The 24,989-nt window shown below is 38.6% G+C and overlaps 1 protein-coding gene across 3 annotated transcripts in view; it reads right to left on the reverse strand.

Annotated features, from left to right (window-relative positions):
• AUG3 (HAUS augmin-like complex subunit) overlaps positions 1-22,617 on the reverse strand; it is a 41,308-nt gene extending 18,691 nt beyond the window's left edge. The window contains exons 1-7 of one of the 3 annotated variants that reach the window (XM_088957653.1): positions 21,202-22,617; positions 18,400-18,436; positions 17,120-17,223; positions 8,801-8,996; positions 6,247-6,313; positions 5,034-5,137; positions 3,752-3,836 (exon numbers count right to left, since the gene is read on the reverse strand). In XM_088957653.1, coding sequence (XP_088813779.1) covers positions 3,752-3,836; positions 5,034-5,137; positions 6,247-6,313; positions 8,801-8,996; positions 17,120-17,223; positions 18,400-18,436; positions 21,202-21,377 — 769 coding nt within the window. In that variant the 5' untranslated portion in view covers positions 21,378-22,617. The remainder of the gene's footprint in view (positions 1-3,751; positions 3,837-5,033; positions 5,138-6,246; positions 6,314-8,800; positions 8,997-17,119; positions 17,224-18,399; positions 18,437-21,201) is intronic. The other 2 variants (XM_088957652.1, XM_088957654.1) reach the window with 2 other exon arrangements.
• Positions 22,618-24,989: the final 2,372 nt, after the last annotated feature.

A 24,989-nucleotide genomic window follows, 5' to 3' on the forward strand; every position in this document is an offset into this window, starting at 1 on the left:
AAGGCTATGAAATGAAAATTATAGAAGCTTCTATAGTTCTGACAGCCATCCATGTCCTCATTAACTACTATTTACCAATAATAAAGATACTATTAAATATATAATGTAAAGTTGTGCACAGAAGTGAAAATAAACCATGGAGGTCAAGGTCAAATACAGATATAGTGCAAGGCACCACACAAAATACACAACACATAGAGAGATCCACCCAGTGATGGCCTAATATCTCCTCCCACTATCTGTCAAAATAGATCATATGCATTTCTTTGAATTCTTTGTGTATCATTGCCAAATACATGATAAAGAATCTGATGCATTTGCAAACTATGTTCTGAGATCCTCAGGTGCCATCTAATATTCTTCCACTATTCCTCTCATTACTAAGCCCCCAAACAACAGCAAAGGGAGTTTTTTTTTTATCATCAACAGCAAAGGGAGTTACTGTCCACTACATCCTACCCTTTGCTTTAAGTGGAATTCATACTATGTTTGTAAAGGAGCTTGAGGTATAGAGGTTTCTCAGGTATTCCACTTGCATATAAACTTAGCGGACATTGTATATGGATATTATTGTCTTTGCCCTGCCACTACAGTATTAATAAGATATTATCTTGTAGAGCAATGTAGAAATACATATTTCCCCTTCTTTCTATTCTTATTCTTCTTGCTTTTCTTTTCTTTTTTTAAATGGTTAAGTAAAACTTTATTAGAACCAACAGCAGTATAATACAACAAACTCCTTGGGGCAAAAAAGTAACTCTTACCGCCAAAGGAGCAAATAACACAACTTTACAGATCCCAGAGCCTATTTGAGCTTAAAAGCACAAATACATTCTGATTAGAGAGTCATTTTGAAGCTGAGATACACAACACCATCTTGCCCACAGCACACCTAATTAGATCCTCTACCTCCCTACTCTTTCCATTGAAGACTCTCCTCTTTCTCTCATCCCACAGCACACCTATTCTATTCTTCCAACTCATTTTCCTTTTCTAATCTTTTTTTTTATCAGCAAGAATTTTTTTAATTAATAAAATAGCAAAAGTTACAATCAGTTACAAAGGTTATAGGTAGCAGAAAAGCATTAATCTAATCTGCACCCACATACAATTAGTTACAGTTCTGCCCAGTACAATGTAGATCTATTTGCCCCCTGTTTTTCTAGGGTATCCATCATCCCATTTGCAATCCGTTTGACCCAACCAAACTGAGAGTTGATCCTCCTTGTAAGCATGTCAATTTCTCTGAAGATAAATTTGAGCTTCCAAGATACTGATGTGATGTTTTCAGCCATCTTTAGACCTTGAAGTAGGGCTAGAGATTCAGCCTGTATTGAGTCACCAATACCTATTAGTCCTGAGAAGAGTGCCACCACCACACCCAGATGATTTCTAATCACACCCCCTATGCCTGCCCTTCCTGGGTGACTAGAAGAACTCCCATCAAAATTTAGTTTTAGTTTGCCTGGTGCCAGTGGCTTCCATTCTGCACTCACAATTACTTTGGGTGCATCTGTTAGTGCTACTTTAGCCCAACTTCTTAAAATCTCATTCGTGGACAAATTTTTTAATAGCTCCATGGTCTCCACCCAATGTGCAGTTCTGACTTTTATGGCTTCAATAACTTCCTCCTTTGATTTACTTTTTTCAGAGAAAATTCTTAGGTTTCTTTCCTCCCACATAGTCCATATTGTAGCTGCTCTTGCTGCCTTCCATAAGCATTTTCCTCTTTTCTTCTATTGTCTCAAGAAGGAAGGGCTGAAAAGACTTACCACATCCTGTGGGGGAGCCCATCTGCATCCAAAGAGAGAACAAACAACATTCCAAATACCAGAAACAAAGGAGCAAGATAAAAGTAAATGGGGTAGGGTTTCACAACAATCCATACAAAGGACGCGCACATGAGGAGAGAGGCATTTGTTTGGCCTCCTTTTCTATAACACATCACAAGTGTTTACCTTCCCTAAGAACACTTCCCAAAAGGAAGCTTGTACTTTTAGAGGGATCGGTTTACACCATATTTCTTTCACTAGGAAGTTCACCCCCATAGGATCAAAGTGAGTGAGCAAACCAAAGAAAGATGCACAAGAAAATAAACCATCAGGAGTTGGGGACCAAACTCTACTATCAGCTATAGATTGGTCTAAGTAGACCCTCTCAAGTGTTGAGATTAAAAGCACCAAAGACTCACATTCATTTTCCCTCAACCCTCTTCTAAACCCAAAATCCCAAGAGATACCAAAGTCTGAGAGCATACCAAACCTAGCAACAGGTTTGTTTTTAAGGTTTGATAAGGAGTAGAGATCCAGGAATTTAACCACAAGAGGCACATCCCCAACCCAAAGGTCTTCCCAGAATAAAACTTTATTGCCGCATCCAACATCAAACCTGATAAATTGAAGAAAGGTTGGTAATACCTCATAGATTGCCTTCCAGTGAGAGTTTGGAGCTGCATTGGAAGCTAGTTTTGCATCTCAGCCGTTAATTGCTTCACCATGAATGCTTTTAATGACCCTGTGCCACAACCTATCTTCTTCACAAGGGAATCTCCACAGCCATTTCCCTATAAGGGTCTTATTTTTCTTTAATAAGTTCCTTATACCTAGGCCACCCCCCTGCTCCTTAGGGTAACAAACTTGCTTCCACTTCATTAAATGATCCTTGTTTTCATCGCCAGGTTCCCACAAAAAAATCCCTCAAAATCTTCTCCAATTTCCTAGCTATTTTCATCGGGATCTTAAAGGTGGAGAGGAAATAAGTGGGTAGGTTTGCTAGGGTAGATTTTATCAAGGTGATTCTTCCCCCCAAGGAAATAATTTTCATTGGGATCTTTCTCATCCACCCAAAAAAAAGTATAGAAAATAACCCAACTTCTTTTGCCCTCTTGCACTTCATGGGTACATAACTAAGCATCTTCTTCACCATTCTCATACACAAGAAATTTGCTTGCCAAACAAAATGGTTTCACTAAAGCTAACCTTGTGTGAGAAGTTTGACAAACATAGTGAACCACATGAATGCTTTTGCCTAGGGCACCAAATTGACCTAAATTTATGCTACTCCACCACTCTTTCTTATTAGTTTATTTTAGAAAGATCCAAAGGAGATTGTATCTTTTGGATCATCCTCCCAGACCTTTTGCTGATCACAATCTGGTTCCACTTCCACCAAAGCTACCCCAAGACCTTCAACTAAATCATGTATGTGTCCATTGCCATTGCAACAGTGGTCTTCTAAATGTTGGGCCATATACTATTAGCAGTCTCTGGTCTCATAGATCTGTTGAGAGCGAAAAAAAAACTTTTTCCCCAACGAAGGTGGCCTAAAGTTAAGTACAGGTCTTTTTAAAGTGATATAACAAAAACAAAATGCAGACTCATACAAAATAAAATCCAGGTCTGCCCCAAGAATCTCCAGCAGAAAGTAAAATGGTATGAAGTAAACTGAAACAACAGTTAGACAGTTTTTCTTAACAGAATAAAAGCTTACTACCTCCTAAAGACATTCCACAACTATGAAGCCACAGGAGAAATATGGAGTACTTGGGACACCAAGTACCCTCATATAAACCCACAAATTCTAGCATCAAGCCCCCTTTTCTGTATATTATGGTAACAGGACATCATATGATCAAAATAAAATAGTTTACATTGCAGAAGAATCTAAACCAGATTAGAAAGTTCCATGGACAGAAATTTACACTTTTAACTGAAGCAAATTAAATGCAATAGGAACCACAGATGAAGAATACCTCGTACTAAACAATTTGAGATGTCATCAAGGCTCACCCATGAGCATTTAGCTTTACCCTCCTCAGCAACCAATCGAAAAGGACCCTGATTGAGAACATAATAACACCATCAAAATATAAGATAATGCATGGCTGAGAATGCATAATAACACATCAATAAAAAATACGAACAAAAAAAGGGTAGCCCAGTGCACAAGGCTCCCACCAATGCAGGGGGCTGGGGAAGGACAGATGTACACAGCCTTGCCCTTGCAGATACAGAGAGAAGCTGTTTCCACATCAAAATACAGAATAATGCATTGACAAGAGCAAAAAAAAAAAATTCTTTCACCTTAGAGATCTAGTGGCATTCAAAATCACAAAATAAAATGGCTATAATTCCTAAACCATGGGTCATCAAATGCTAATGAAATTAGATCATTAACTTTTTTTGAAGATAAAATCATAAAATAAAATAAATTTTATTAAGTCAAAAAAGCAATTACAAGGAAGGTGATAAGCAAAACCCAGAGAACCAATCAAATAAACCCCAATCCCTAAATAAGAAAACCACCCCAAACAAAGAATAATCCTTTCGACCCAGCTAAAAGAAAAAACTACACTGCAACACTAAGGCAAAAACCAGACCCTACAAACCAAATTCGACACCCTCCAGAAACCCATCCCTACTAAGACAGGACAAATTAGATCATTAACTTCTCCCTCTAAGACAGGGCAAGTAGCATATAAACTAAAGAATAAAACCCTATTCAGGGACATCACCTAACAGCTTAAGCTTTTAGGCCAAACGGTTCCTTGATATGGTATCAGAGCCTGTTTGACCAAGTGGTCTAGTGTTCAATCCTCATTAAATTTCAGCATAAAGTATTATGGGCCTGTGCCTGTCCATACTTCAAGCCTGATGGGCTTTCATGTGAAGGGGCGTGTTAGAGAATAAAAACCCATTAAGGGACCTCACCTAACAGCTTAAGCTTTTAGGTAGAACGGTTCCTTGACATCTATTAAATCTACAGTGCTGAGAAAAATGTCCTTGACAATCTTTCATGTTCTATCCTAGAAGACAACAACAGAAACTTTTAATGATAAATAGGACATATTTTTTTGTATTTCTTAATATTTTCTATATTTTTAGTAGAGTCCTTTGTTAGGCTACAGCCACCCTTGGTGCTCTTTGATTCCTCAGTTGCTTGTATGCATCAAAAGTCTATTATGTTAATATATATCTTTTGCAGTTGCCAAACCAAAAGAAGCTACTAAAAAAGACAACTAGATGAAATGATACCATTTCAAACTGCTTCACAAACCATTGCTTTAGCTCCTTTGTACAAGCAGAATCTCCATTCAAATATGAACGAAAGTCAGAGTAAGCCAGGTAAATTCCATCCTCTGCATAGGGAAGTTATAGTCAAAACACGTCAGATGGTGAAAACAATGACTAATATAGCAAAAAATGCCTATACTCGATCCCCCCTTGTTCATGTAGTGCAATTTCAGCTAATATTGTGAGAGTTTTTGCCTCCCACTTGATGCGTTTTTTTTCTTTGGAAAGTTTAATTATGGTTTTCCTTTAATTTCTGATTTCTTGCCTAAAGTAATTGACAATCCTTGAAGCAAGGTTGCACCATGTGGTATCCAAGTCCCACTGACTGTTCTAGAACGTTAAGAAAAACTAGATTCATTAGTAGCTATTTCCAGAGGAAGCTAATGGTTTTACTTGAGATTTTACATGATTATTGATAGTTGGGAGAAAACTTAGTTGATTTTCTTTTCTTTTTTTTTTTTTTTTTTTTTTTTTTTTTGGGGGGGGGGGGGGGGGAGGTGGATAATGCTTAGCTGAGTTTTATTTATCTATTTGTAAGTATAGAGACCCAAACGTCTTTAGGCCCCGTTTCAGTCACAGGAATAGGGATCCTGAATCGGAATCCCATTCCTGCTGGAATGGCATTCCCCCATTTGAGGGAATGGCCATTCCCTGCCCCTCCCTTGCGAATGAAACCCCATTCCTGCTGAATCCAATTCCCATTCCCATTCCTGTCTGAACCAAACAGACTATGGGAATAGACCATTCCGATTCCGAAGGATTTTGGTTCCGATTCCGACTGCGAACCAAACGGACCCTTAGTTCATTTAAAGGGTAGGGAGTTAGGGTTTTAGGAGAATTAAGCAGCAAATAATAAATAACAAGAAAGGACACCTTGGAGGCAAGGACGTTCTGTTTTAAATGGATTGATTAATACAATTTCATACCTCATCTATCAAAAGAAGATTATTCAGTGAAGTTTCACCTTATTTTCTACCTTTTTCTATTATATTTGGTTATATATTCTTTCAGCCTTTGATTTCATATATTTCACAAGTCTAGAGAACAAGACCAAATAATCTCCCTTACCATATTGCAAAATAATTATTAAGTAAAAAATCCAGGAAAATACATTAAGTAAAATGGAAAAAAAAAAAATCAGCCTTAAGCTTATGAGTTAAAGTGAAGAGAATACCATCACCGGAATGATAGTGAGCCAACTCCTGTGCAGTAGAAGCAATTCTTCCAAGAACTGCATTCATCTAAACACAATCAAACAAGTCAGAGAACCTTGAAAATGTCATGGAACAGTGTTTTAAAAGCGCAAGGCGCAAAAAAAGTGAAAGGGCCAATTTACGCCTGAGGCACAACGTGTAAGGCAAGGCGCAAAATTAAAAAAAAAATGTCAGCAATTTCAAAAAATGCCAAAATAATTTTAAAAAATGCAAAAAAAATAAAAAATATATATATTAAACATAAAGTTAATAAAAAATATAAACGTAAATTTTAAAATAAATGTTTCAAAAAACCTATTATCTAAAATTAAAATACATAAACATAACATGTAAAGCGTATTCAAATGAAAATTTAAAAATAAAAGCAAACATATAAAGCATTTTCAAGCATGTAAAACCCATAATCTCTTTTTTTTCCACAATTGCATTACTTCAAGTAGCTAATGTGATGTAAAACATAATGCACTCATGACTCTATGAGTCGCCTTTGTACCACGCCCCTCGAGGCAAGCCCAAACAAGTCCATGTTAGGGTCTTAAATTCTTATTTATCACATAAAAATAATGATTTTATAATTTTAATTGCCTTTTAAGAAGAAATTTTATTGGAATGAATAACATTAACAAATAGGGGGCCGGGGGCCCCGGCCCAGCCGTTAGGCTCAGAAAAAGAAAAAGCAAAAAGCACAAAATTTTAAAAAGGCACACGCCTGGGCTGAGGTACAAGGCACATCGGGTGTGTGCCTTTTGAAAGGGGTGCGACCAGGATTTGGGTGAGGCGCATACCCTAAAATGCGCCTAGGCGCACCTTTTAAATCACTGCATGGAACCAAGCTTGTTGTGTGAAAATTCTTATATGATAAATTATAGCTCACACCCATAAATTGTTTCTTCAGTCCCTGTTGTGTTCTATACCTCTTCGTGTCTTTAGGTATTGTTGATTTGTCCATCACCTATCTCATTTCATGTGGTAAGTTAGACCCTGAAGCCATCCCATGTGTCTTCCTTGGGCATCCTTCCTCTTAGAGGAGAAGCAGATCTAGCTTGGACGTGATCCTTTTGACAGAGAGCCCTTCTTCTTAGGCTCCTATCATTTCCTCAGGGGGAGAGTAGTGTAGAGAAGAGGCACTTTATTAGAGAAAAACTTGAGAAAGGAGAATTGTGTTCTCCATATGTCAATTTCAAGGAGCAACTTGCTGATGTTCTCACAAAGGGCCTAAATAGTCTGCGGATTGTAACAAGCTGGCATGATTGATATCTACGACCTAACTTGAGGGAGAGTTCTGTAAATTCTGTTATTTGTGTCGTAGTGACACTATTGTCTTTTTACCTTTATTGTACATTTGTACTGCCACCCTAATGTAAATAACATACTAGGTGTCATCAGCCTAGTTTTTGAGCCTCCAGTACTTTTTTTCTTCTTCTCTTCTTTCCACTCTTCCCTCTCTTTCTCTCTCATTTCTCTCTGTTTTGTACTTGGATAATAGAAATAATATTAAAGATCACTTGTGAGCTGTGATACTAAAATATACAGGCCCATTAGGGAGGGACTTCCATCAAAGCATAGTTCTTATCATCTATGATACCCAGATACCCGTACAAGGGTGCCATATCATATTGGATACTTTAATTCTCACTGTAAATTTTGTATCCAATACCATATCCAGCCACATCCTCAATTCTCAATGTAAATTTTAGTATCCAATAACATATCCATCTGCATCCTTGCCATATCCAGCTTTTCCAAGGCTGGAGATTGAGTTTCTCCTTAGGCCACACCAAATTGGAGGTAGAAGGGGATTTCAAGTTGTCATTTGATGGATGAGGAATGAGAAAGAAAAGCCATGGACATACCACCATCAAATCAGATGAATGAGATCCCTAACTGCTAGAATAGTCAGATCATTGAAGTAAATTAGGAGATCAGAAAATGAGATGGCAGACACCATATAGTTGGAACAAAGCTTAGTTGAGTTGAGCAATGAGATGGCGGACTCCCTTGCTAGGAATGGTGCACATTGATCTGTGTGTACTGGGAGCTTCCAGAGTAGATAGTGATATGCACGGGCTTTAAATAGAATCATTAGAATGGATTGACGAAACAGGATTCATGTAGCCAACCCCATATAGCTGGGATAAGGCAACGATGATGATTATGATGATGATGTTTGCTGTACTCTGCATTTTTTACCGGTTTCGCTGTACACTGCATTATGTGATTCATTTCATAAATGAATAAAATCTGAATCAATTTCTTGGCGATCAGAAAAAAAAAAAAAAAACAAACAAACAAACAAACAAAAGAAACAAGAGCAAACAATTTTGCAACTGATATCGTCCATATGATTTGAAGTCATTACTATACAAGTAGACATCAATACATGCTTGCATTTCCAACCTCAACAGAGAACAGCTGTACTATTTCAATCACATTAGCATATAAAGGTTGAATCAAGTTACATTATCATTAAATCAATAATGCATTTACTTTTGCCAAATTAACTATATCAATTACCTCTAAATTTCTAGCTGAAAGCCTATCATCTAACGCAGTAAGTTGTCCATTAACTGTTGATGTTGCTGCTACCCTTGCCCTTCTTCCTTGAATCAAAGCTGAAGCTTGGCCCGTGAGCAAATCAAAATGGGTCTGTAAATAGCTAAGCTGTTTCTGCAATTCCAGTGCTTCTGCCTTGTAAGCCAACGTAGCATCCCTAGAGATGAAAATCCAAGACATCAATGGCGGGGTAAAAAATATCAAAATGCATCACCAATAAGAAAATACCAGAACAACTAACAAGATATGTCAGGACAAGCTAGCAAAGGCAATGCATACACATATACATACATACAATATATACCAATGGATAAATATTCTTGGTCACCATATTCTATCCTTTAAAATACCTCCCAGCCATAAGCAGCTTATTCATCTCCTTCAAACACATCATCTTGCCTGTCCCTTTCCTCATTCAACTCATTTATCTCTCCTTGCTATGATCTTCTTCAAATTCTCTTCCTTCGTACTCCTTTCAAAAGCTTCGAAAGCCCTTCAAGCAAACTCCGCCCCTCCAAAAAAAAAAAAACAAACAAACCAACCTAAGCCCTTGCGAACCCTAACATCTCTTTTGGCCCATTTTTCAATCTCCACTCCCCCCCCCCTTCTCTTTCACATTAATTGGCTGAACCTCAGCTATGTTCTTATCAATGTATTTACCACCTTCATCAATCTTTTACTCTGATCCTGATTCAGCCTTCACTCCTTTCTCAACAGAAGACAACCGCTGTGTCTCCCCCTCCATTGACACTTGTGGTTTAACCTCCCATTCCTTTTCTGCCTTCTTCTTCAAACTTTTGAACTTTATCCCTCTCTTCTTGTATGCTATCTTAAATTTGCTTGTAGGGCAAGCACTAATCAGGTCATCCTTTAATCTTGAAAAGACCTTGGAAGTTAGAAAGACGAACAATATGGGCCTTACTTGAGTCTCTAACTTTCTTCAACACCTCTGACGTATCATCAACTCCTTTGTTCACAGCAATCCTTCTTCGTCCCATTTCAACTCCAATCCTATCAACAGGAACTTCCAACTTTAGAAACTCCTCACAAACTGCTGGTAAATCTCTATCTCCTTTTTCACCAGACACCCCGCCCCCTATTTGATGCAACCCAATTTGCTTTCGGTCTCACTTCGCTCACTCGCCTCCGCTTCAACAAGACCCCCCTTTGAACTAATGTTATGCATCTTTTTTCTTCTTAATATAAAAGATTTATATTAAAAATAAAGAAAGAATGAAATCCCCCTTCCTCTTCATCCTGCTAACCCCCCTCCTCTTAAGGAGGCATAAGCCTCCTTGTGTTCGGGAGGCTTACGCCTCTTGCGTTCTGAACTACGCCTCACGCCTCTAGGTAGTGGAACGCATCGCGTCACGCCTCCGCGTTTTAAAACATTGATCCTAAAAACACCAAAAATTATAAAGTAAATTAAGATTTTACTATAAGTAGTAATTAAAGGGATACCATAAATAGTATGTATAGAAACTTTGATTTTTTTCTAAGAATAGTAAATTCTAAATGATTAAAAGTTAAACCAAATTCCTAATACACCACCAAGTTAAAAAAAAAATCAAATAACCCAAAAATCATGGAATTTGTTTTCTTTCTTGAAGAGAAAGAGAAGCGAGAGGGGAGGAGAGAAGAGAGAAGAGAAGAGGAAGAAAAATGTTTTGGAGTCAAAAGGTTGGGCTGGCGGTGCCCAGCTTCTAATTTATAATAACATGATGTAAAAATAAAAGAAAATGGAATTACAAATATGCCCCTAGTGGCACACCCTAATAATAAAAAAACTTAAACAAAGAAAAGAACATGCAGGCAGCACCCTGGACTGACAGCACTCTAACAACAAAAACAAAACCAAATCTAACAACACTCCCCAACAAGTTGGGCTAAATATGTCTATCATGTCCAACTTGCCACATAACTCATTGTGCCACAAGCATGGAAGCCCTTTTGTGAGAACATCAGCTAGTTGTTCTTTGGAGTTATCATAAAGAGTACAGATTTCTCCCTTTTCCAATTTTTCTCTTATGAAATGCTTGTCCACTTCAATGTGCTTGGTCATATCCTGTAAGACAGGATTGCTAGCAATGTTTATAGCTGCCTTATTGTCACAGTAAAGGGACATAAGATTGTGAACAGTAAACCCAAGTTCCCCTAGAATATTTTTCAACCAGCCCCATGTGTCATAGCCCTATACTCCAATTCAGCACTTGACCTTGCTACTACACCTTGTTTTTTACTTCTCCATGCCACTAGATTTCCTCCCACAAATGGGTAGTAGCCACTTGTGGACTTTCTATCATCCACAGCACCTATCCAATCAGCATCTGTATAGCTTCCACCTTCAGATGATTATGTTTGCTAAATAGCAAACCTGTTCCTGGATACTTCTTCAAACACCTAAGAATCCTCTTTATTGCCTCCATGTGTGGTCTCTTAGGGGAATGCATGAATTGGCTCAGGACCCCAACTGAATAAGCAATGTCTAGACGTGTCATGGATAAATAAAGCAACCTTCCCACTAACCTTTGAAACTATTTCACATCTTTCATAGGTTCACCATCACAATCACCCAGTTTATGATCAACATCCATGGGAGTATCTGTTGGCTTTCCACCTAACATGCTTATGTCTTGTAACAGATCAATGATATACTTCCTTTGAGAAATGAAGGTGCCCCTTTTTGAGCTGGCAACTTCAATTCCAAGGAAGTACTTTAGAGGACCCAAATCTTTCACTTCAAATTGAGAGGTTAGGAATTCCACAACTTTTGTATGGTAACTTCAATTCCAAGGAAGCGCTTTAGAGGACCCAAATCTTTCACTTCAAATTGAGAGTTTAGGAACTCCTTCAACTTTTGTATTTCTGAGCTTCAATTGATAAAAATGATGATATCATTCACGTACACTATCAACACAACTTGTTTTAAACCATAGAAGGGCTTTCTTAGCTTGCATATTTTATTTTCACTTCCTTTGGCACAAAAACCAGGAGGTTGAACCATGTACACCTCCTCCTCTAGGTCACCATTTAAGAAGGCATTTATATCCAGTTGATGCAATTCCCAGTCAAGGTTTGCAACCAAAGACAGAAGAATCCGAATTTAGTTCATCTTAGCTATTGGAGCAAATGTCTCACCATAGTCAACACAGTAGACTTGAGTGTGCCCTTTTGCTACCAACCTTGCTTTGTACCTTTCAACTGTCTCGTCTGCCTTGTCTTTCATTGTAAACACCCACTTACACCCCACTAAGCCTTTCCCTTTTGGAAGATCCACCAATTGCCAAGTCTGATTCTTATGGAGGGCATTAATCTCCTCCTTCATAGTATCTATCCATTCAGGACATTTTAAAGCCTCTGCAACATTTCTAGGTACGGGGATGCTATCAACTGCATATAGGAAGTCACAGCAAGAAGAGGTATAAGACACATACTGGGTAATGGGGTGTTTGGTAATGCATGACCTGACTCCCTTTAAGCAATAGGAATGTCAAGGTCATTCACAACTGAAGTGGGAGCCAAGGTATCAACTGGTGCAAAAGTGCCTAGTTCATTTGGACTTACCTCCTAGGAATCTAAAAGTGTCGGTTGCTCAATGTTTGGTGGCTCCACATCTTTGTCACATTGTTGATCTATACAACGTGTACATTGGAAGACACAAAAAAGAGCAGGATTCAAAATAGAAAGAAGAGAGACTTGATGGACCTGGACATGCTTCTCCACTTCCACGTTACTCTCCCCTTGAGGAGTAGGGAAGAATGGTTCAAACTCAAAAAAGAGGCATCTATAAAAACAAAAAATTATGACCAACGGGATCAAAGCACCAATAACCCTTTTGAGAGGAGGGATACCCCAAAAAGATACATGGGAATAGAAAATTAAGGAAACTAAGGGAACAACAACTGATGAAGGGCCTTGTAGTTCAACACTCTAGAGGGTATGTGATTGATGACATTAGGAGCAACAAGTAAAGCATCTATCCAAAAAAACGTTTTGGTACATTCATGTGTAACATCATCCCTTGTGCTACCTCAAGGAGGTGTTTGTTATTTTGTTCTACAAGACCATTTTGTTGTGGTGTTCTTGCACATGAGCTCCTATGAATGGATCCATGAGAAGCAAAGAACTCATTGAGCTCACCACGAAAATATTTGTTTTGCATTATCTGATTGAAAAATCCGAATTTCAACACGAAACTGTAAAAACACCATCCTCTAGAAATCTCTCACAATCTTTGGAACTTTGTCTCTGCTACGCATGGGAAACACCCATGTATAACGGGAAAAATCATCAATCAATATAATAAAGTACTTATACCCACCCTCCAAAGTTATAGTAGTAGGCCCACACACATCAAAATACACAATATGGAAAGGCAAACTTGATCTTTTAGTACTTCAATGTAATATTATTCTACATTGCTTGCTCAACTAACATCTTTGACACTGGAAATCTGACACTAAACATGACTTAAATAAATAAGAAAACAAAGACTTCACTATTTAAAAAGACACATGACCTAACCGATTACGCCACAAAAAAAGACTCATATTTGATTGACTTTGCGACTTTGAGGATGGCACCAAGAAACCAACCTTGTTATCGAGAGTGTAGAGACCATCCACTAAGCTTCCTCCACCAATCATCCTCCTAGAAGTTAGATCCGAAAAAACACATGAACCAGGAAAAAATGTTACACTGCAATTTAAAGAGTTCGTGATACTACTAATGGAAAGAAAATCGACGGGAAGTTGAAGGACATGCAAAACATTGTTCAGGTTAAGTCCATGAGGAAAGGATATCAATCCTTGGCCTACAATGGAGGAGAATGATCCATCTGCACGTCTCACTTTACCCCTTCCTAACAAAAAGCTATAAGACTGAAAACGGGTTGGCTTACCGGTCATGTGGTTAGAAGGCCCTAAGTCAAGACTTAGAGGGAATCTGTGATAATGGAGACATGGAAGGCAAAGATTGCATTACCTAATGTAGACGCAAATGAAGTAGAAGGGGTACTAGTAACTAAATTGTCTGTCCGGTGCAAGGCCCTACCATATGATTCCAAATGACTACGAAAGGAATTCATGATATCTTCCTTAGGGTCAAAACCAGTGAAATGCTCCCGAGCAGTACCAATTGACACCCTAGCAAACTGAGTATCTTGAGTTGCCACATTTTTTTACATTGTGTGTTGTATTAGGCTTCTTTTGAACATGCACCTTACCCTGTTCTTGGTTTTTCACAGCCCACTTTGGCGTCCCATAGAGCTCCCAGCATGTGTCACGTGTATGTCTTGAATGCCAACAGTGGATACAGAACAACTTCTCCTTATCATTAACTTTCTTGGAGTCATTTTTCTTTCCCATATTATTACCACCCATTGCAGCTAATGCCACCTATTGATCCCCCTCAATTGTAACCATCACACTCCGCCTACTTTCCTTAGACTGAACAAGGGCATACACCTCCTGAACTAAAGGCAACTCTTTACTTCCTAAAATATGAACTCTAAGAGGTTCATATACAGGGTTTAGTCCTAACAAGAAGGCAAAAACCTGTTGTTGAGAAACCAATTTCTTATTGGTTTTAACATCATCAATATGTTTCCATTCTATAGCCTAATAGTAGTCCCAACTCCTTCCATACTGAAGTAAGAGCTGAATAATAGGCTAACAAATTACGGTTCCCCTGTTTACAGGTTGAGGATTCAACTTGTAACTAATAAATCTTGGCATAATACCTTTGCTCAAAATAGGTGGTTTTGGCTTGTCCCCATATCTCACAAGCAATGCCTGCTACATAAAGTTCTTCTTCACATTAGGTTCCATAGTTGCAAGAAGCCAGGACATCTTCATACTATTTTCTTGGTCCAACCCATCATGCTCAGTTGTCCAACTCTTGGGTTCTTTCACTCTTCTATTTATATAACTAGTTTTTCCTTGTTACATAAGGTTTTACACCTTTAACCCATTCCAAATAGTTCAAGCCATTTAAAGGGGTAATTGGCATAAGAAACATCATATTTTCAGCTCCCATACCAGTTGTACTACGGGTTGATGCAACTCCAGATGAGGTAGAATCATCATTTGCCATTGGCAGAAACAAAGTCTACAAGACAAAAACAAATCCCACAAGTGCACAAGACCAGTCCCCACTCAACTACTACCTCTCACAGTCACATTTAGGCAATTAAACACCAAAAATTCTGCTTCTGAATTAAAGAACACACTGCTGAAGTCCACTGGCAGCAACTAAACAGTCCAAAAAAAAAAGAAAAACACTGTTGTAATCCACTTGCAGCAAATAACAATCTAAGAACAGTCCACCAATTTAAATTTCAGTCACCATTGGACTACACACTTCACAGACCAACCAATCACAGCACATACCTGTGACAAAGGGGATCACACACCCCTGTACAGCACCTGTACAAAGGTGCAAATCCAAGACCAAGTCTCCACAGTATCGGCCTGTTAGTGAAGGGGTATTTCGGTCTTTGTACCTGTTGAGAATGCTGATGTGTACTATTATGTTAGTTCGAGTGCCTCTTACTTAAATAAGGGCACTTATGTCTTTTCTAATTACATTAATAATATAATAACAGGTCTGGCCGAAACTAGGGTTAACTTTTTCCTAATTTCGAACCAGACCTTTTCTCTTCTCCTTCCTCTTTCTTCCTTCTTTCTTCTCTTCCTTCTTGCTGTTTACTTCACTTTTCAGCTAACAAACAAAACAGACTTCTAGGGCAGGCCGAACTTCAACACGGCCAAAGGAAAGAAGGAGCCTTCACAGCATCGGCCCCCTCCTACTAGGGTTACCTTGGTGCTATGGCCAAGGAAGAACCCAGAAGAAACAACAAGAGGTGGTTCTGATCAATCCGATTAGGGTTTCTTGTCCACTGTCCAAGAAATCAGAAAACTGGGTTGAATGGATGTGACTCAGAGAAGAAAAGAGACTCCTACTGCCCAGACTTGCGCTCTGATACTATGTTTTCTTTCTAGAAGAGACAGAGAAGAGAGAAGGGATGAGAGAAGAGAGAAGAGAAGAGAAAAGTAAGAAAAATGTTTGGGAGCCAAAAGGTTGGACTGGCGGCGCCCAGCTTCTAATTTATAATAACATGATGTAAAAATAAAAGAAAAGGGAATTACAAATATGCCCTTGGCAGCACACCCTAATAATAAAAAGCTTAAACAAAGTAAAGAAGATGCTGACAGCACTCTTACAGCAAAAATAAAACTAAATCTAACAACAGAATTGTCATTGGATGAGGTATTAGGAGAAACCTGCTTTTTTTTTATCAGTGAAATCTGATTTTTTATCAATAACTGCAAATTTCGTTAAAATGAAAAGTAGGTGAGTTAAGCAAATTTCATTAGGAGAAATCTGACTTCTTTCCCCATGGTTCCTTCCCTGCTCCAAGCTTGCATCAGATTCTTATCTAGTCATTTATTCTCTGAATCAGGTGACTTAAGACTCCTTTCCTGGATGAACTGCCTGTGTGGAGATGGTATCCAATCCATACATCCATCAGATAGGAGATTTTGGGTTGGCCAGGCATTAACCAATGTTTTGACAACCAGACTGGATTGGCCATTTGAGCTGGAGAAAAAACCAAATCCATTCCATTCTGATCCAATGAAAACAGGGTAGTTTTGCTGTTTTGAGGTAAAACTAAGAAAACCTGGAACTGGATCCCTTTACGGTTCAATATCTGGTTCAGTTTTTAAAGCATTGCATTTGTATAGGAGATTCCCAAAAGTGATATTAGCCATCCTAAACTTCAAGTCAAAAAAAAATGCCATCAAAACGAATCTAATTGTGTAGATGGAAATAGGGATTCTAGGGTGAAACTTGCCCCATGAAGCAAACCCAGAGGAAGAAAGATGGTGCTCTTTTAGGCCAATGAAATTCCCAAGCCTATTAGATATCTTCACAAAATGAGCCTAATTAACAATCATGTATCCATATGCACCCCAATCAGAGGTCTTCTAGATGTTTTCTATAAGACTATCAAACTGATGGCCATCTCAGAGTATACAAAAATACATATGTGCATACATATGCATATACATGCACACTTAATAGCATAATTACCTAAGCCAAGATTTCCGTAAAATCTCATAGCATGATGCCTGCTTATCATAAATCTTTCATGCAGAACAAATGTGGCATGTAGTCACTCATTAATGATCTAAACTTTAATAAGAAAGTATATAAAAGGAACATGAGAAAATAAGCATAAAATTAGGAACTAAAATAACTTATTGATAAAAATATTACCGGATATCTTTCAGTCCTTCTTCAGCTCCAAAAACAGCCTCTTGGTTGTCTCTCCTGCTTGAGAAGGCTGAAATGCTACCATAAGCAAAGTCCAAGTCCTCCCCCTATCAAGTTTAATCATGATATAATATACATGTAGTCAGACAAGTGCTTCTGCATCAATAAAAGAGCAGCAGCATGATGACATACAAAATAAGATAAGGAATCACACTACCAAATAAGTCCTGTTTTGCAAACAGAAAAAAAAAAAAAATTAAACAATATGTTGTAACAAATATCTGACAATACATGGCTTAATTCATGTGAACCCACAGGGCATGTATGAACTTACAGTTCAAAAGAGATATGGCCCTTGATAGAGTGGAATTGCAAAACAGCATTTATAAGGAAAAGCAACAAATACTCCTCTAAAACAAACATATAACTACTACGAGATAAAAGTTGTAAGCTATATTATGGAACTTCAGGGGAGAATAAACAATATTAATTATGACATGAAAACAAGAATATCAAAAATGATCAACTTTATGCCACGAGGGTCAGTTATCAAGAGGAAAGCACTGAAGATAGAGGGAGGGAGGGAGAGATAGAGAGATTAGACAGAACACCCAATTACCCATATCAGTATCTGTATCCTGAAAGAAATAAATAGTATGTATGCTAATGATGTTAGTTACCATATCCACATTTAGATATGGACAGATTATGATTATAACACTACATTCTTTCTTTATCTATAGAAAGAGTGGGTAACATTTAATCGCATGTAAGCATGCAACAATAGAGGTTCTCTGTTGTTTAAACATAAAAAAAAAGAGAGAGAGAGAGAGAGAGAAATTATAAGAAGAGGGGAAAGGGTATGGAAGGAATTCAGAGAGCGAAGGATATGAATGTGCATGACTTGATCGTTGAAGGAGATCCACGGTTAGTTATCAATTGGCTTCTAAAAATGGGAAACAATTTATGATTGTACATAGATGAATTGAAAAGGTTTAAATGGTTGATTAGGGGTATGGTTGTAAAAGTCCAATGGGTGCATAGGTCAGCCAACAGCATCACTGATTCCTTAGAAAAACAAGGGGTTGGAAGGAATCAAATGCTTTGGGCTACCTTGTAATTTAGAGTTGAGGCAAATTGGAGAAAATATGTTTTATCTCCACCTGCTCCTTGTACCTTCTGCTCTATTGTTTTCAATATTTTAATGAAAGTTCAGTTACTGATCAAAAAAAGATCAATGGTACCCCAATACAACAAATACCAAAAATGGAACTAAAGAATACCTCTAACAGCTTTCCTTCTTCTAGAAACTGTTCATACCTGCATGGAAAATTTAAAGAACCATTAGTTAGAGAATTAGTTAAACTCTCTATGTGCAATGCACATAGAGGGATCACATTTCTTTTGTTTTTCAAAATTAATAGAGATCATGTTTATCCACTATAAAAGGTGAAATAAAATAGTTGATTTTCAATACCCAAAGAAAAGATTAGGAAATGCTATATAAAGTAGCATTTAATTCAAGGCCCCATTTGGCATGTCTTTCCGTGCAGTCTATCAGCTATTTACAAGCTCAGCAGACCGTGATTCGGTTTATTCCCGTTTGGTTCGTGGTAGATCTTGCCGCCGTGCCGAAAAGACACAAGAAGCCCAAAATGGGCGATTTTCGGGAAGCTCCAAATGGAGCTTTTGCATTTTTTTTTCTATTTGTCTTTGTGCAGAAAGATGCACAGAAAGACACTCCTAAACCAAATGAGCTACAGGCTGCTCAGATCTTAATGCAAAAGCTCAATGCGTCTTTTGAATGTCAGAGCTACCAAAAGATCTTCCCAAAAAGACTTGCCAAACGGCCCCTTGATCTTTACTTTGAGAGTGGAATTATAAAACAAACTTGTTTGGAGAATTAATTATTATACTAATCAATAAAAGTGTCTAACATACTATACTTAAATGGCAAAAGTATTGAAAAGAATCAATAATAGTATTATTCATTTGGATGGGCAAGATTGTCCTTGAGAAATCAGGAAGCAATGACACAACTAATTGCCTGATAGGCTGATAATCCTTTTGTGCAAGGAAATTAGAAAACATACTAGCCAATGTAACATAGAAGGTGAAGAATCATGAGGAAAAAAAAAAACAGAAAAGGTAAGTAAAATAAGCATGAGAATGTGTGTTCAAGTGTAAAAAAACCACTAAATGACAAAACCCGGTTCTGTATCCAATGAGTCCACCCCTCCCAAGACTCCAAATAGCTAGGGCCAACATTGGGCAAAGCCCTTTTCTTTTATTAACTTTCCACCACACAACATACAATGCCAAAAAAATATGAATTTGTACTAATGCCCCTTACAGAAGATAAATAATCATCCTTTTAAGGTAAAGAAAATTGCATTACCAAAGGAAAGATAAGAGGGCAGAGTAGATACCCTACAGGAAAACTTAAATGCCCATGGGACTGCTTGATAACAGCTGAAGTGGTAGAACTGAATGGTGAATAAGATATTAAGTTGGTTGTGAGCTCCTTAATGACTGAAGATGAAGTTGAGTTGATTACCATACCCTCAGTTTTTATCAGTAAGCATCAAAATTTATTGACTATGAAATAAAGAATAACTTATATACAAACATGCCAAGCAAAGCATCCCCCAGCTATAGGTTAGCAATAAGTCAGTTCAGCCACCTCGGCCATTATCAAATGGCCCCTAAATAAAACTAATTAAAAACAAAGAGAGATTTCCAATCATTACAAAAAATTTAGAAATTCAACCCCATGGAGTAGATAATCAGGCATGCCCAAGTTGCATAACATCTTAGGCAATTAAACATTGCTAACTCCTATTACTAAATATTTTTGAACTAAAGATCTGTTGGGATTTGGAAGGGTATAATTTTTTGGATGAATAACATGAATATTATTAAAAATTTCAACTTTTAAAGAGCACAACATGATGCTGCAGCAGTACATTACATTCATAATTTGAGGGCATACCCCAACTATCCCTCCCCTCGGCAAATCTATTACAATTGAGCCCAGAAAAGTTGTCGTCTATTGACCTCTTGTTTAGCTAGAGTATCCATTGAATTATATTCCTTGTGAACCACATGAAGTGCCTAATTTCTTTTTTATAAGTCCACAAAGCTCAGTTTCCATCCATCAACCAGCTGATCACCACTAGAGTCTCCTTCCACTCCCAACTCCCTAAGCCTTTAGCACCCCATTCAATGCCTGCTGCCATAAGTTCTGCAGCTTCTGCCCTGATTGCATTTGCTTTTTGTTTGATAAAACCTGATTGCATTTGCTTCACCTATTGGTCCTGAGCACATCGCAAGAATGGAGGATCATACTTCCATGAAGGCTATTGAGAGTCTTCAGAAATTTGATATTCTGCGTGCATTCAGAAAACAAAAAAGGGCCAGATGACAAAATACAGGATATAGAATTGGATTTCATTTGTTATTGATTTCCCCTATGAGTTTTTCAAGTTATTGGAAAGGGAGTTTTTCAAGTTATTGGAAAGGGGCAATGAATTCTGCACAGATTGACTGAAAGTTCCTTTTTAATTTCCCTTTCTGGTAAAAGAAAATTCAAGGTTACCCAATAACAAGAAGAATAGGTTCAGGAACAGTTGCCATGTTTAGTAGTGCCTCCTCTGGTGAAGCCAGAAGCAGAATTACCGTGTATATGGTTAAAGAGAACCTACTCCAGCTGACCTCAACCAACAATTATTTATTCAATTTGTGGTTTTCCTCGTTTTCACCTTTTAGTACATTGTCCAGGACGAAGTAAATGACACAATTAACATATACTACACCCTTTCCTCTTGAATTTATTTCCAAAAATCCACGAACCTCGCGATTTTACAGTAACCCAAATATAGTTAGTTTGAACCACATCCATAAAGAAAATACAGTACTAAGAACATGTTCTCATATTCTATCCTTCACTGCCTTGAGAGGAACATGTTCTCAGGGAGATGATAATGACGATGCCAAAAAGCCCTAGTACGAACCTAAATATATCCAAATGCAACAACACGGATTCAACCTTCGATAGTTAAAAGAGAGATTAGAGCAGAAATTACTGGGAGAGCTCAGCGGGGGAGAGAACATTGGTGGAGCGGAGATTAGAGCAGATCCACTCAAGGAGCGGTCGAGCCTCTTCGTACTGGAATGGCCATTCGAAGCTGTCTGGATCCAATGCCTCGTGCCCTTCGTACCCCAACTCGCCCAACAGACTGCAGAGTCTCGCTCCGCTCATTGTCTATTTACAAGATATGCTTCTCTACTGGCTTGGGGCCGGAGCAGGAGAAGGGATCGCTAGTCACGTCAGACCCACTTTACAGAATGAAGTGATTCACCGGATTCCCCAGATTCCGATCAGATTCGTTGAGCTGAAAGAAAACAGGGTCAGAGTATCCTTCACAGACCTGCGTTGCAAAATTGGAGACGAGCGCGGGAGCGGTACATAATCCTCCTCGTGTTTTGCTGGCTCAAAAAATATTCTGCTGGCTGAACTGAATACCAACAGTTCAAAATTCTTTCTCTGGAACAGAAGAGAACATTACATTGTCCGAAGAGTTCATTTCTGCTGTGCCAAACGTCTCAGGACTTTCTTACAACCTCCAATGAAACGCTGAAACGATCCCAACGCCAATTATTATTATTACATACGTTACCCTAACTGTTCATATGTTCGACAACGATATTATATTTATAAGCATTGTAGGCAAGTTCATGCGTCAGCCTTATTCATATTTCTATTTACATGGGCTATTACAGTTATATCAAAAAAGGATAAGAGATAGAGAATATTTTGCTTGATGTTATGAACTTGCCACTCCATTTCTTTATCTATATAGATACTTTTGACCACGCTTAGAAAATATTGTCAATTTCTTCATCTTCATCTTTAAGGCATATTGAATGCCATGTAAGAGAGCCCACCATTCGGCTTGAATGGGGGTTAGCAGCTGTGACCCTTCTACTACCTGAGAAGACCTCCTTATGTTTGCTATTATGATCCAAACTCATATTCCTACCACGCCTGATAAGGGTTAAAAGACCAGTCGATAGACAATTTAAATTGAGCAACTAAAATGATATGGGAATGCATGAATGACTGGTGGGGGAACTGTATTGCTTCATTTGGGATTAACCACGTATTCACCCGATTTTAAACTCTTCCAGATGATTTTATTAGAAGATAAATGATGAGAGATTAGGGTGTGATGAATTCGACTGTGGCATTCCTCCTTAAAAATTGATTCAATTTTTCTACTATCCCACTCTCCCGATGTGGTGATGATTTCATTCACCTTTAGACTCTTACAAGAGTGACAATTTCGGGTTTTATGTCTGGGATGCCATTAATAAGAGAGGGAACCCATGGATCTGAAATAAAAGCTTGTGCCCCATTTTTTGACTTGCCATATTGTATTTTGTTTTATGACATCCCATAGTTGTAGAACATTTTTCCACCATCCCGAATCCATTTATTTATTTTTTAGGGAGTAAATGGATGGATTTTTGATATATTTTGCCTTTATTGCCTCCCTCCATAGTCCTTTTTCACTGGACCATAAATCTCCAAATTTGCTTACAGAATAAGGCTTGTTAAACTCCTTCATTCTTCTGAATCCTAACCCACCCATTTTTTTGGGTTGACAGAGAGTTCCCCATGCTATAGTGTGCATTGCTCTATGATTTGCCGAGCCATCCCGCCAAAAATTTCTCTAAACTTGCTTTAACTTTTTCAAAGTGGTGCTTCAGAGGATTGAGGTTCCCATAATGTAGTTTGGCACTAACAGCAAAGTTGCCTTTATCATGACGATTCTTCCAGCCTGTGACAGCAACTTTGCCTTACATAGTCCTAACCTTGCATTCATTCTTTCTAGCAATTCCAATTGATTGGTTTTTCTTTTTCCCCCAAGAGCAAGTTGAGTCCCCAAATATTTCTCTACTTTATTTAATTTTTTCATGTGATGTAGAGCAAGGAGAAATTTTACCTTTTTCCTATGCATCCCTGGACTGAAATACCCACCAGTTTTTTTTACCTAAAATCCTTTCAAATTCTTTCAATACTTCCAATATTTTTTGTACCTGCTTAACATCAGCTTTGCAAATAGTGAGACAATCATCTACAAACAGTAGGTGAGAAATACTTGGGCCATTCCTGCTCAAAGTGATTCCTTGGATCTTCTTATGCATCTCCTTTTTGGGAAGCATTCCGGAGAGTATTTGCATTCCCATAATGAATAAGTATGGTGATAGTGGATCACCTTGCCTTAGCCCATTATTGAGTGAAAAGAATTCTTTGTTTGTTTCCGTTATTTTGATAGAGAACCTTGGTGTTTCCATACACCATTCGATCATTTTATACCATTTTGTCTGGGAACCCCATACATTGAAGAACTTAAGTAATGAAATATCTCATCATTCTATCATAAGCATTTGACATGTCAATCTTCATTAGGATCCAGCCTTTTCCCTTATTTTGCTTTCTTATTTTATGTACAATTTCTTTGGTTAGGATCACGAAGAATCAATTATTGGTGATGTATCAATCTTTTGTGGTAAGTACCTCGTCATTTGGTCTGCTTTCAAGTGGCCGATGACTCGGAGGCCGAAGTGGAGAACTTTTGCTGGATGAGGACCTAGATGCCGAGCTGGAGGCAGATTAGGTGTTGAGTTGACTAGGCCGAGTTGGGCAGGTTAGGTGTCGAACTGACTGGGCCAAGCGGGGCAGGTTAGGTGTCGAACTAACTACACCGAACTGGGCAGGTTAGGTGTCGAGTTGACCAAAGTGCCAAGCTGCATATTAGGTGTCGAGCTGACCAAAGTGTCGAGCTAGATTGATTGTTGAGCTTCGTAGTTCTTTAGAGACCTGCAAGGAATCAATGTCAGAGGACCCGGGTGGCTAACCCAGCGTGGTCGCTCCGATGCTTAAGTCAGTACTCTCATATTAGACTGCGAGATAAGAATCACAAAGTATGAGAGCTAGAATATGCTTACTTGCCCCCCTATGCCATTGGGGTTGGTGCCTTTAAATAGGTATTGTTTGGCGTGGGCTTCACGCACCGCATCCAAGATTTTCGAGAGATCGCCTAAGTGGTCCGAGATTCCCGGAGGCAACCGCCATGCACGTTGACCATCCTCTAGAACATTCGGTATGTGGGCCAACTTCTAGAAATCGTGGGAATGTTGGGATATGCATGTCGAATTTGTCGGAGAGCACGTCTCGCAGTCGCTAGTTTGGCGCTTGTGCCAGGCTGCAATCATCTTGGCTAAGGCAAGTTGTTGCCTAAGTGGTTTCGGGTGTCACCTAGTTGTTCCAAGATGCCATGTATTACAATGTCATTGGAGGGCAAAATTCGCCTTCATCAATTGCCCCCCACACCCGAGCCGAGAGTAACTCGGCGAAGGGAGCAAATTGCTCCTTTTGGCCTGGAATGAATAATTCGATGAGCTCATAAGCATCAATTCAATTCCTTAGGCTCTAGGAGTGACTCGTAGTCCACTCTCATTGATTTTGCCCATGCCGAAGAGGCGACTGGGTCTTATGTGGTGCCAAGGTCTTTTATCAGTTTGACACTTTAGAGCTGCAACTACACTACATTGGCATCATAACGCCGGTCACCCACTCCTACAAGAAACTACTGGGAGCTCGACCTATGGGGGCAGCACTACTGATTTTAGGTCACCAGCTCGCACGGGAGCCTTGGAAGGCTTGACTAGCAGGGGCGTCTGTGAGTCTGTTGGCCGCCAACTCCCGCGGAAGCCATGAAGAGCTCATCTCGTATAGGGTACCCCACAAAGATGACTGGCGAGGCTTTATATGAGTTGAAATAAAGTCGACAGAGCTGCTTAGTCT

This window comes from Nelumbo lutea, chromosome 8, assembly GCF_056320005.1.
Source record: "Nelumbo lutea isolate HS-2025 chromosome 8, American lotus-T2T, whole genome shotgun sequence".
In the NCBI taxonomy this organism is placed as follows: domain Eukaryota; kingdom Viridiplantae; phylum Streptophyta; class Magnoliopsida; order Proteales; family Nelumbonaceae; genus Nelumbo; species Nelumbo lutea.